This window comes from Sycon ciliatum, chromosome 4 (assembly GCF_964019385.1).
Source record: "Sycon ciliatum chromosome 4, ocSycCili1.1, whole genome shotgun sequence".
Lineage (NCBI taxonomy): Eukaryota > Metazoa > Porifera > Calcarea > Leucosolenida > Sycettidae > Sycon > Sycon ciliatum.
Window position 1 is genome coordinate 5852375 of NC_088646.1, and position 13536 is coordinate 5865910.

The 13536-nt window shown below is 48.0% G+C and overlaps 1 protein-coding gene across 1 annotated transcript; it reads right to left on the reverse strand.

The window, feature by feature from the left end:
- Positions 1–2278: 2278 nt before the first annotated feature.
- On the reverse strand, positions 2279–12811 carry LOC135814104 (tudor domain-containing protein 1-like). The gene is made up of 5 exons (XM_065327166.1): positions 12592–12811; positions 10805–10864; positions 8950–9004; positions 7548–7639; positions 2279–6480 (listed from the first exon to the last, which is right to left on the reverse strand). Exons 1-5 carry the CDS (start codon positions 12627–12629, stop codon positions 3117–3119), a joined length of 3609 nt encoding a protein of 1202 aa, XP_065183238.1. The 5' UTR covers positions 12630–12811; the 3' UTR covers positions 2279–3116.
- Between the last annotated feature and the right edge of the window lie 725 nt (positions 12812–13536).

Consider the following 13536-nt stretch of genomic DNA (forward strand, 5'->3'; position numbering starts at 1 on the left):
AGATCATCTGATGGGGCACTATTCAAGAGAGGGCACTATTTTTTCAATGTTGGTACATTTACATCATCCCGCACAAAAACAAAGAAGGCAAAGAAGAACAGAGCCTAAAGGGTACTGTAAACTATCACGACTCAACAGAAAGGGCAACAGGAACTTCGATTTTGATCCTGAAACCACCAGTTCAATGACATGGACAAGAACATTACCAAAAGCCTAAACAGTTGCCAAACTTGCACCTGCGCTTGGTTACAAGCTCGGAGGGGGGGGGGGGGGGGGGTACTATTCAAGAGAGGGCTTTATTTTTCACTGGCTCTTATAGAGACTGGGGCACTATTCAAGAGAGGGCTCTAATCCCGCGAGTACAGTAAGCTATGAGACCTAAATTCTAGTAAGTACTACAGCTGTAGTATAAACAAGGTCGAAACAGTTACAGACGTTACAGATTAGTCAGGACAGTAGCTGTCCGAGGTTGCGTATGTTTGATACAGGAGATGAATTACCGCAGTGCTTGCGCCCGATACTCAAGAGCCAAAACAGTCATTATTGACTTGGGGAGAGGGATAATACAGGTACATCTGCCCCCCCCCCCCCATCCCACTCGTGCACACATTTCCACTTCCACATGCCCATTGCTGAAGCGATGATCTGATGATAGCGAACTAGCATGTTAGACATAGCAACTTGTGTTGAGATGACACCATTCAACAGCTTGCAAGGCTGATGAATTGACCGCCTCTAATTTTTAGTCTGATCCACACCACACAGCTGATTGAAGTGGCTTTTTCTGGCCAGGGAACCTGCATTTTTCATTTTTTTTCACACACACCACACCACATACTTCGGTATGCACTGGCTGTTGGTTGCCACCAAGGAGAATGAAGAGCTAGGAGAATGAGAAAGAGAAGAAAGATGTGAGCGGCCATTATTGTCGGGAATTGAACCCGCAACCTCTCGATTGGAAATCGACTTCACATAGGGACGTACATTAGACACCCTTAGCAAACAACGGCAATGCTATTTTTTACGGTACTCGTACCTTGATCACTCAAATAGCGTTGAAGCTGCAGCGTATATACGTTATGGGGGCTGATTTATCGTTGTGACCAACGGTACGTGTTTTAGCCAAATATTGCATAGTCCGTACGCATTTCACCTTGTATCGCGTATATGATGAAAAAATGGTTGTACCGCGCGAAATCAAAGCTATTCTCGTGGCAACAGCGTACTAAAAATAGCGTGCATCTTGCTAAAGGTCGAACCCAAATCACGGTATTTTCCCCCTTACGATAATACCGTTACAACATAACGTTGTTTGCTAAGGGGCCGTCCAAGGTTACCAATAATATTTTCAAAACGAAATGTTTTCGTTTGTGGGTGGGTGGGTTTGATGGAGTTTCGTTTTGAAAATAATTATTGAATGCTGATGGAGAATGCCCAGTTACTTCTGGGTGTCGAAAATTGACATCAATATTTTATTGGAATTCGTTTTACCTGCAGTAAAGGTGGGTGGGTGGGTGGGGGCTGAAAAATACTAAAACTTTTCGTTTTGTAAAAACAATCGGTAACCCCGGACGGCCCCTAAGGGTGTCTATTGCTACAAAAGTGATGCTAACATGCTAACTTAGTACAGAAGAGCACCAACACAGTCATGACTGTGTGTACACCACCACCACCACCACCCCCCCCCCCCCCGTGCGCATTCTGCTTTTACAGGTTTACACCACTACAGTAGAGCCGCCCGCTGAAGAACGTGGAGCCCAAGAACTTTCAGCCTGACACGCTAAGAAGGGAATGGCGGTGTTGTTTTCTTGCAGCTTTTGAGATACATATAATCCAGTACCGATTGTTTCTAAGAACGTGCAACAAGAACGCAGCCAGATTGCTGAAAATAGGAACGTCCCAGGCCAACTCCTTGAAATAACGTTCTTGCGACTCTACTGTACACACATCTCTGCACAGAAGTGGGTTTCTCTGGTCAGTATTGGGTTTCTCTGGCCAGTAACTTAAACCCCAACTTTTGATCTTTCGGCTCACTTTCATCCAGTCCGCACACACGACCACAGCCACTACTACCACCACCATCACCCACCCGGTGAGACAGACAAAAGCATACTCACTCACAGCACACATCAACGGCAAACGAGAGTTATTCAATGTGTTCACCCTGTCAAATTCTGCATCAGTGTGCACACAACTGCAACACAAGGGGGGGGGGGGGGACACATTGCTTTGCTTCAATGTGAACTAATCGTAAAACAGAAAAGAATAGCCACAGAAAACCGTTAGGATGGGAAGATCGGGTGAGCAATGGATCTAGATCAGAACTATAAACAGGGCTAGACCAGTATGGGAACGCAATGCTGGGCACTATTTAGACACACTGCCTAACTGTTTGCAGCCTAGCAGAACAATAAGTTATTGGCCATAGTGTTCACAGAAACACGCTGTTCAACAAAACTAATAAATAAACAAGACGAGGTCTGCGGCAATACTATAGCTTGATTTCCACATCGCAGTATAAGGCCAAAGTAGATACCACAGATCGATGGAAACGCTGCTTAAACACCATTATTATATCACTGTAAAACTGTGCAGCATAAGCTGGATAGATAAGTAGAACGTGGCCTGAAGGGGGGGGGGGGGCTCTGACTCAATAAGATACACTTCTGTTGAATAGGTTGGATAGAGCAATAAACGCAACTGGACACAGAGAAATAGTCGAATGTCACCTCAGATAGCATATGGGCCGACTTGCGCACTCAACCACAAGAGAATATCAAACAAGACCCGGCAGATAGCATATGGGCTGACTTGCGCACTCAACCACAAGAGAATATCAAGCAAGACCCGGCACGCTTTAAGTTTCACATACTGTCCTACGAATCGGAATACGGACCAGACATATCCCAAGAACGGGAGAACTTGGGAACAAATACGGGCATCACTTCAACGTTCTAAAATGCCCAGGATCTTAACTACAGACTTTCCACTCTCAATACAAGCACACACCGCTTTGAGCAAAGGAATCAGATACACCATGTCACAGATGTGTAGGCACGTGTTGCCAGTTGAAACTGACCTGGGATGCAGTCAGCAGATACATGTACCGGCGGTAGTTACAGCTCACCTGAAGTTGAAGCAGTAAGCGACCTGTCAGCAGACTCACCCTGTACGGCCAGCGCAAAGCCAGCCTTGACTAGCTCGGCACTGATGTCCACACGACTTGCAGGATCAGTATCATCGTAGAGCAGCACCAGGGCGGATGTAGCACCGTTCTGAAGCTCTTGGCGAGCGGCACACTGGCATGTCAACTGCTTGCAATCGGTCAGCTTGGCAAAGAAGTTGATGGCTTCGTCAGACCAAACGCCCGAGGAGCGCTTGCGAATGTTCTGCAGCGCGGCAGGAATCGCTTGGAACGGCAGTGTCAAGAATTCATCTTTCATTCTCCGTACTTCCGCCTTGCGCACGACCGTCACCGAGCCAAAGTCAACAAACAAAATCATGAGCTTGTCGCCAGTAACCTTACGTTGCACTTTAGCCCGGTAGTACAGCCCATCTTCAGAGAATACAGCACAGCACAGGTCACCAATCTGTGGCTCAAACGATGCATCTGGAGGAGAAGCGCAGTGCTGCTGGATTAAAGCTCCCATCTCGTCAAACTGCTGCACAGCATGGTCATCCATGATCGTGATGTAGAACATGCTAACGTGGCGGATGAAGACAACGCGGACCGGATAGTCCTTGCCCACTTCCAGTTCAATGCAGTGCATGTTCTCTGGGTTGCTGCCGTTGGCAGCATGGTTTGCGTCTCTGGAGAAGTCAGCAGAAGATGTTGACTCACTGCTCTCGTTGGGTAGCGGGAAAGGGGCAGTCCGCAGCATGGCTACCCCGTTCACGACCAACTCCTTGTTCAGCAAGATGTTGAATGGCGGCGTCTGATCAAACAGCTCAATCAGGTTGGGCTCGTTGGACTTAGTAGCCTTGAAAACAACACGGGCAACCAGGCACTCCGGTCGACGAAGGAGCTCTCGTGCGGCTGATGACCACATGCCACTGCCGTCGGCGGGACCCACACCGGCCAAAGCACAGCGTACAGCTTGAAACGGCAGAACGCCAAAATCCTGACGCATGTGCCGCAAGTCGGCCAAGCGAATGGTAGTTTGGTTGCCATAATCGACGAACGACACCAAGTACGTGCTGGGCGACTCCTCCTGCAGAATGCGTACACGGTAAAAGAGACCATCTTGAGTGTAGCGAGCCAGGCACACTTCGTCCAACATGGGAACAAAGCACGAGTTTCTGGTCTTGCGATGCAGGGTGTTGATGGACTGGTTGAGATGCGCCAGTCGGTCAGCTTGATCTCGCATGCACACCTGCACAAAGAACTGAGCTGCTTCGTCGTGAATGCAGGACAGGCGTACTTTACTGCAGCCGTCCGCTAACTGTATGCACTGGTAGCCCCGTGGCAGGGGCATGAGGCACGGTGTTTCGGCCAGCGAGCCCTGGAGCCGTGCAGCCGAGAAGCCAGGTATAGGCACGTTCGTCAGCACTGGCAATGCTGCAGCGGCTTGCTGCTGGTGCTGCGGTGAGGAGTTCTGAAGGCCGTTGCTGTGGTGGTTGTCCTGCATTCCGGGCGCTGTCGGCACAAAGTGCGATGGTACTTGGCGCGCACCACGACCCAGTCCCGAATGAGGTCGAGATGGTGCATGGAACGCATCGGCATACGGGGTTCCAATGATGGCGTCGTTCACGTTGCGCCCGGCTTCGTCTGTTACTAGGGCGTAGGCAATGCGGTGATCGGGACTGCGACTCAGGATAGTAGCTGACAGCTGATGATCTTTGATGAAGTCGTTCAGCACTGTGACACCACCCTCACTCTGGCCATAGCCAACTGGCCGTACTCCATACAGGCCCAGTTGGAAGGCAAGGGCATGCAGCTTGCGTGGGTGCAGCTCATCAGGAATAGGAAACACTGAGCTACAGTCGACCATCACTACGTGGCCATCGTCCACTAAGTGAGCGCTGACACGGTTACGCCCGACCGGGAGCGTGACCAGCTTAGCACGCTTGAACGTGCCGTCCGAAACTTTCACAACGCACTGCAGATTCACTGTTTGCTGATCGGTGGAAATGGGCGAGGACAGGCCAGCACCATACGCTGCGAGCATGGAGTTGAGACGATGCAGCGCCTTCTCAGCCAGGTCATCCGACAGGCGAGCCCAAAACTGGTTCGAACTGTACGCTCCCAGGCCAAGTACATGTACGGCGGGATGTGCTGCACTATCCCCTGAGCTTCTGTAGCCACTTCCTGTACTGCATTGGCTGTCGAGGCTGCTGCTAGATGACGTTGCACTAGATTTCTGGCGTATGGATCCGGATGAGGATGCAGGTCGATCACTGGATGAGCTTTTCTGGCGTTTGGATCCGGATGGGGATGCAGGTCGATCACTGGATGAGCTTGACTGTGGCCGGTTTGCACAGGCAGCAGCTGCCGATGGCACTATCGCTTCGCTACAGGTCAGTCTTGACTGGTCTTCTACTGCTTGGTTGCTTGAGGTGGAACTGCTCTCAGAAGATGACGACCCGTCTGCAGTAGCAGCATTGGAAGCTTCTGGTCCCATGAAAGCTCTGCCATGCATTTTGTCCACTGACCCGAAAATGTTATCAAACTGGCCGAGTACATCTTCAAATCCACTGAATGACCACTTGCTTTCTTCAGTATCTGAGTTATCAAGGTCAAAGTCAAAATCTCTCGCTTTAGCAACAGTTCCTGAGTTTCTGGCCGAAGGTGACACAGCAACAGGTGATGCTGTATTCGCAGCAGGCGATGCTGTATTCACAACAGGTGATGCTGTGTTCGCAACAGGCGATGCTGTATTCTCAGCAGCTAGTGCTGTTTTGCCGGGACAAGTGCTTGTAGAAGCAGCAGACATTGGTTGCAGCGCAGGTATCACCTCGCAGACCTTCTTGTGCTCGGGCCAGTCTGTGGACTGGCACATGCGGCTGCAGTACGGCGCTTTGCATCTCGAGCACCGGTGCTTGCCAAAGCAGCCACAACGCGTACACTCTTGCTGCGGCCTCTCCGTGCTGGCACCATCCCCTGACACAGATGAGCTGTGCCTGTTGTCGGAAGCGGTGCTAACATTGCCGGCCACTGCACTGCGTGCTTTTACTAAGTTGGCAGGTGTTGTAGGGCCGTTTCGAACATCAGTGCCCCCGTTGTGACTGGCACTTGTCCGTTGCTTCTCTTGCTGCTGTTGCTCAGGCGAGCTAGACGATTCACTGAATTTCAAGCCAAAGGGTGCAGGCGACACTGTTTCCACAGCGGGACGGCTGTCAAGTCCAAAGCCAGAGTCAGGAGTCTGGTTGGCCTTCTTGCGTTGACTCAGGTTGACACGTAAACGGTGGCCGGCAATTTCCAGATTGTGAACGTTCTTGATGCATGTCTCTGCATCACCAATGGACGGAACGGTCACAAATCTGGACAGAGGCGGAAAAATAAAGACAGAATAGGAGGGTCCAGAGAGACAGACAACCATACACAGGCATCACTCATCAGTTTCATAAAGATAACGGTCACCAACTGACAGCACCCAGACCTAGCCGTGTTCGGACTACATGTCAAGAAAAGCCAGGGCAATGCCCTGGCGGCACTGCAGGGTACTCCAGGTCATGGAATTCATCTGGGTGCACTGGCTACCTTTCACAGCCAGCTCGTTATTGACTGTTTCGTGGCTCTCCAGTAGCCATTTTGTTCATACAACTGATACAAGTGAAAACCAGCATTAATGGTGCTTGATTCAGCAGCCTAGGCTGTCCGTTTTTCGGTCAATTCCATCAATTCTGTTCATTAACACAAGCATCTGCATACCACACTCACACAATGAGCAACCAGTTTGTGGAATAGGAGGGTTTGCCAATCGCTTCGCCAGGCTCCGAGTGAGTGAAAGCTTAGAAGTGTGTGAATGTGTACGTATGCCCGCTGGACAGGGGCTTGCTGTGGAAGCTGAATGAGCTGTATGGGGAGTCTGATAACTTTGAAGGTTGACTCTCCTCCATGTATATGTGTCAGAGTTATGTCAGTAGACGCCAGTGGTATAGTTTTGTAGGCCGGTATGATAGTGGATGCCAACAGAAATGCAACAGCATAGAATGAATGATGACAATAGTAGAGTGGGTGGGAGGGTTGAGAAAGAAATCCACTGCCAGTACAGACACAGCAAGAAATGAAAAATCAGGAACGGTGGACTTCGAAAAAATAGCGAGCGTGTGAGTTTCCACGTGATTTCTTCTATTTTTAATTATATTTCTTGGCTCAGTATCCGAGTTAAATTTGCACACCCGGTGAGCCGTCACGAACAATACGGCGAAACGTACGTCGTGTGAGAGAGTTTGGTTTTTACGCACACGCAAATATTCATTCTGTGTGTCGCTGTGAACTTGTTCCTACAGTACACACAAAAATTGGTTATCCAAAGATATGGCCAGTGCCTGGTCCTGATTCGCACGGACCACACAGACGCTCAAGCAGCAAAACAAGCACTCACCCGAAAGTTGAGTGGGGATTCTCATCTCTTGGCTTCACTATGAATGCTCGTACAACTTGAGAGTGTTCAGCAAACAAGTTTGTAAGCCCAGCCTGCGTGCACAGTAGCAGGAGCAAAGTGAAAAAACCAAGCGAGTGCATTCATGCAGCAGCACAACAGTCTATACTGTGACACAGTGAATTTGCCCGGCAGGACATGAAAACAGCTATGCATGCCAGCAAATTGAAACAATGCAGTACACATGCACATGCGACGCACGCACGCGTTACGCCCATGCGCGACATGCTCGTCACATAGTACCCAAATACGGACATGCATGTGCTCACCACTTACAGACAACTTTGCGTATAACGACACTCGGCGGGGCATCAGAAAAGTGTCGTTATTCGCGAAGTACCCTTATACCTGAAGTCTCATTATATATTACAGTTAGATCATTTCTTAACCCTTTCCGGGTTTATGACGAGTATACTCGTCATGCAGACCCCATTGCGTCTGGGCTATGACGAGTATACTCGCGCTATACTTTTCGTACAGTCCACGCACCGTACGCACTGATAGATCACTGTACAAACAGCGATAACTCTGGAACGGATTATCGCATCGCGAAGATCTATAGCTCATTGGAACGGTCTTGGAAAGGGCTTTCCAGAGGTGTTTTTGGTGAGGCGATAGCTCAACAAATGATCGAGCGGCGATAAATTGAACGCGCGATTTCGATCTGAACATTTTTCTTACTTTCTGTCTGGCGATATTTTTGCGACTTTCAAGTCATTCAAGGGGATTTCCCAATGATGTGGGAAAGGCGGCATGACGTATGAGTACATCATTTGAATCGCTTGAATCTCACAAGCTCGATGCAGTTTGAATCGTAGTTCTATGTTGAGTATGAGCCCCAAACCGAAGGAAATAGTTGAGCGTGGTCTTGATGCCAAACTGGCGCACGGTAGGGACACTGTTGGCGAGGCTAGGGGCATCCTTGAGTTGCTGTATGCTCTGAAAGTACGTGGAAGATGACGAGCAGGAAAGGAGCTTTCCAGTAAGCCATAGGTTGTGAAAATCCGTTGAGAAACAAAAATGTTGTGACAATTTGTTTGTTGCTATCTCCACAATTGTACTGATGCACTGAATTTCAGTGCCCAGACGTAGTAAATGCCCTGTGACCCTGAAAGGGTTAACTTAGATGGGACTTTGCTCTGGGCATGGAAATTCTGTCGTTATTCGGGAATGGTCGGTTATATCCGCAGTCCTTTTTAGCGCAGTTGACTGTACATGCTCACAAACATGCACGAGCACACAGACACACATACCCCGCCCCCCTCCCCACACACACACATATGCAGACAAACAGACCCCCCACACACACACGGAAATGCAGATGTCCTCACCAAGGTACACTTACCGATGTCAAGCTGCATGGAATATTACCAACGTACAAGTCTGTACCATTATGTGATCTGCAGGAAGATGTTCGAGAAAAAAGCCATTGCACAAGAAAGATGAGTAGCTTTCATGGAGATAAGAAATGGTGCGAAATCAATCAGGAATAAATGCAGTACTTCCGGGCGTCGAAGAACTGAGCGGCGAAGAACGACCAGGCTAGAATTTCATCAAGCACAGCATACCAATGTATATACGGTGACTCAACTGCGCATAGACTGTAATACATGAAAATTAGAACGGTCTAGGCTAGGAAGTTGACCCCCCCCCCCCCGTACTGTACTTGAGCAGTTTCCTCGAAGACAAGAATGCGGTAATACTAAGAAGAAAGACACACTTCAGGCTCTTCAACATCTTGAAAGTTTTCACTAGTATACTTCCAAGCGTTCTTGTTGTTGTTGGTGCGCCCTTTGCTCCTTTCAAAACACAATAAAGAGATGAAATAAAGTGATTTCTCCTCCTCTTCTCCTCCATGCGCTCTTAGCCAACTAGCTTCAGTAGCCATTACACACACCAGCAATTCAACGAAGGGGTTACGGGCTAGACCTGAGAAGAAAAAAGCTCTGCAAGGAGGGGGCTGCGGCGGACGTATACACCTTCACAAACACGGAAAAATTCACTGGGAGACTTCAAGTATTGATAGTAATTTGTTACTGGTAATATCAAGAGTATATAACCCCCAAGAGTCTGCAACTCTGCATATGGGGTCTCCGACGGCGAAAACTTACATCACGTGTCTCAGGTACGTTTCGTACTACGTAGAAAGGAAGGATAGCGTGCGCGCAATCCGAATACCCCGGTATCTGCCATGATCATGCTGGGGATTTGCATACCCGCCGTGAGTTTGTCAGAGAGTGCTTGTTTTATTACTCCGCTGCTCGCTAAAAAGGGGTTGGAAACACACAACTGCGACACTGCACCACATGATGTGAGTTTTCGCCGTCGGCGTACCCCATAGAAAGGGTATTACTACAGTAAAACCTGTAATGGCGACCACTCGGATATGGCGACCACTCGTCCATGGCGACCAATTTTCCTTGTCACGGACGCATTCACATTCAAAACACCTCGGATAAGGCGACCACTCGCTCAACGCGACCACTCGCTCAACGCGACCGGCGACTACCCACCCGCGACCGCGCTGCACAGTGCTAGTCATGTAAATGCGGTGCACCAGTCATGGTAGATCTACACATCAGTGCAGGAAGTGTAGATGTACATGGTGCATGCACGACATTTGACAGGTCTGCGGACCCCAGGCACATGAGCCGTGCCAGCGTAGCATAGGTGTGTGCACTGTGATGCACTGATCAAAATGATGTATCACATGTGGATATGGTCACGTGACCCACTGAACCTGGATAAGAAGACCACCTGGCCATGGCGACCACTTTTTCTCGTCCCTTGAGGGGTCGCCTTAGACAGATTTCACTGTATTAGGAGTCACACGCTCTGGGGGGGGGGGGGGGGATATACTCTTGATGATGTTCCTTCTGACAGTTGTTTCGCCTACTAAAGGCTCGTCAGAAAAGGTGATAGAAGGCGAAACAGCTGTCAGAGGAATATTATCAGTAACAATACTTGAAGTACCCGTAACCCCTTCGTTGAATTGTTGGTGTGTGTACTGTAATGGCTACTAAGGGTAGTCGGCTGAGAGCATATGGAGGAGAAGAGGAGGAGAGATTGTTGAATGATTGAACAGCCGAATGGTACCGTTCACAACTTTATAAATAAAGTGATTGTCAAAAAGAATAACAAACCCAAGGATATCTCTGTGACAAGGAACTGACTGTGCTGGGCTAAAATATCTCACTTACCCTTCGCCATCACGATAATTCCTGGTCTTGGCATAATCCTTTTCCATAGGGTTGCTGTTCCTGTGTGGATTAAAATTTCAAATCGAGTACAAAAAGCTTTAATTAACCCTTTCAGTGCTAACTTACTTTAGACAAAATGACTGTATGCACTACAAATACAAGCTGCTCAGATCACAGAATTTTTTCCCTTCGTTAGTTTTGACAATCTTTGGATCGACTTTCAGACTTTCCGAGCCGACAGCTGAGAACTTTCTAATGTGAATAGACCTTTCAATGGCTCAATTCGCCTCAAGGAAAGCAGAGCTATGGACATTCGAGTGTTTGCAGTATGTACACTGACAGGCAGCACAGCATAGTCATGACGGATTAATCCACCATGCCGCGGCTATAGGGCTAACAGAGGCCATCCATTATTTCAACCCCATATGACTCTACAAAACATAGCCTTTCTCAGAGCACTTCTCTCACACATCACCAGACTCGCTGTACGCCTAACACGCGCTCCTTCTGTCCTACCTGGAGATTGCACTCGGAAAGGGGCAATGCAGACCGTTACATTACGTCTGCAGTCCCCATATCACCAAGCTATATCCTGGTGTGCGTTGCTACAAACTGTACGTTCTCTAGTAACAGCGCAGTCTCCAACAGTAGACAAGTGCAAGGGGTGTTCGAAATCCTAAAACCGTAGCCTCTAATAGTAGCACGGGCCACTTAGAGATTAAGGTACATCTACATATTTTTAGCGCGTGGAGTGCAGTTCAGTGCAGTACAGTGCATACCCAGTACTCAGTACTTTATCAGTTCATGGAACATGTAACAAAGTCCACAGCTTCAAGCCCCATGACTGAAGGCTTAGCAATGTTGAAGGTCAAGTCTACCGAGACAATGCCAGTGCGGCCGCAAGCAGCTGTGCCTGAGGAATGTCATGATGAACCAGACGACATCGCCATGGAGGTTGAAGTGGAAGCAAATGATGGTAGTGCCCGTGGCAATGACAGCAGTGATGGCAGTGGCAAAGATTACGAGGACTCGGAACCTGAAGAGCGATCCTTGGTAGATGAAGTCTCATTTCTGAAATCAATGGTATATCCAATAAATCGGTATGACCAAAATGGCGAGCAGACGCTTATGCAGTATGAGAACAACGGGGCTGCATACTCTGCTGGTGTTCTGTTGCTTGCCTCCTGTATATTTTCCCATTTTTCATCAATACAAAAAAATAGAAAGTCGGAAGTGTGATAACGATTTCTGATGATTATCACATGAAAGCGAGGTTCAAATCATAAAAATTAATATTGTTCTATTGTTCTCGTGGTATGATATGAGTGCGCTCACTTTACTTTCATCGACAAAACAATTTGATATTTTTTTCCAACATCGCCCCTGAAAAAAGAAAGGTAGAGTAGTTCCTTTGTATGCTACGCTAGCAGATTTTCCTCTTCTTCATTTTCTACCATTACTCGTCCCTCTTAGTTTCCTTCGATGCGACGAGCTGAAAATGGGCCAACGAGTGTGGATACGTTTTTTTTCCTTTCCAAACTCCCTCGACTACAATATTGTAGTCGAGGGAGTAGATAGAAATGTAGATACAATTTTTTTTAAATTTACAAAAAATGAAATGAGCACAGTGATTTTCTGATAAACATGTCAATGATTATGTACACACAAGGTGAAATAACTAACTTTGCACCACTAGAAATAAACTCTATATCATACAGCACTTATAACACCGAAACAGTGTGGACTGAGACAACTGAGCAGTCACAACGAAAGAGCAAGGAACTTACGAGCCAGTTTGGCTTCTTGGAGTCTCCGTCGCGTACATTCTTGCTATCTATTCTTCAAGTACTAGATATTGGGTTGCCAGCTACTGCCACATACGAAACATTGCTGAAATACAGATGCGTGCTCGCGCTAGAGGTCTGAGATACTGAATAGAAGAGACAAAAATGTCTTGTAGATAAATCATTCAAAAAGAGCAGAGCACATGCACATCGAAATGAAAGGCAACACCATGCAGAGAGTCGTAGATATAAAAATTAAAAAGTCAACCCACGCGCAGACTACGTAGACCCCGGCACTCGGAGAAAGTTGACCGGTTTGAAATTTCTCATTTGTAAATCTCAACAATGTCAGAAATACTTTGGAGAGGCGATGGAATAGGGAATCGTGAAGAGAGTTTGGCCTGGCCCACCCAGCAGGAATTCAGAAGCTGGATATGTACGGGCTACGCGTATACGGTACGCAGTACAATTGTCGTATTTCGTACGAGAGGGCCGTATATGGTCAAAAGCGGCCTGGGAGTAGTAAGTTGACATCAGATTTCTATTTTGGATCCACTAAGGTGTGATTTTGCTATAATTATTGCGTCAGTATGTGAAGACTTGTTACCAGGCCTCAGGGAATCTTGAGTTGTGAAAACCAATAACTACGTCTACACGCTCTGATCTACCTAGGCTACCGCCTACCTACTTGGGGCGCGTTCAGACTACCGTGAAACCCGTCAAACCGTGAATCACTCTGGCTCGAACTTGACTTACCGAATGTATCACTTACAGTAACTGAGTTGGATTCTCCTACCGTCCTCCAAATACAGATCCGTACACATTCTGCCAACAACTGGAGCCCTGTCTAGGTCTCTGCAACATGAACTCTCCGTTTCTATTGGTAGGAGATATGAACGCAAAGCACACCTCATGGCTTCCCACTGATATCACTGATAGAGCTGGCGC

Excerpts from the sequence above, each read along its gene's own strand:
- LOC135814104 (XM_065327166.1), bottom strand. The coding sequence starts at position 12,629 with ATGTACGCGACGGAGACTCCAAGAAGCCAAACTGGCTC. Across the intron at positions 10,865-12,591 it reads CCAAGAAGCCAAACTGGCTC|GAACAGCAACCCTATGGAAA; the intron begins GTAAGTTCCTTG and ends TAATCCACACAG. Across the intron at positions 9,005-10,804 it reads AATTATCGTGATGGCGAAGG|ATCACATAATGGTACAGACT; the intron begins GTAAGTGAGATA and ends ATCTTCCTGCAG.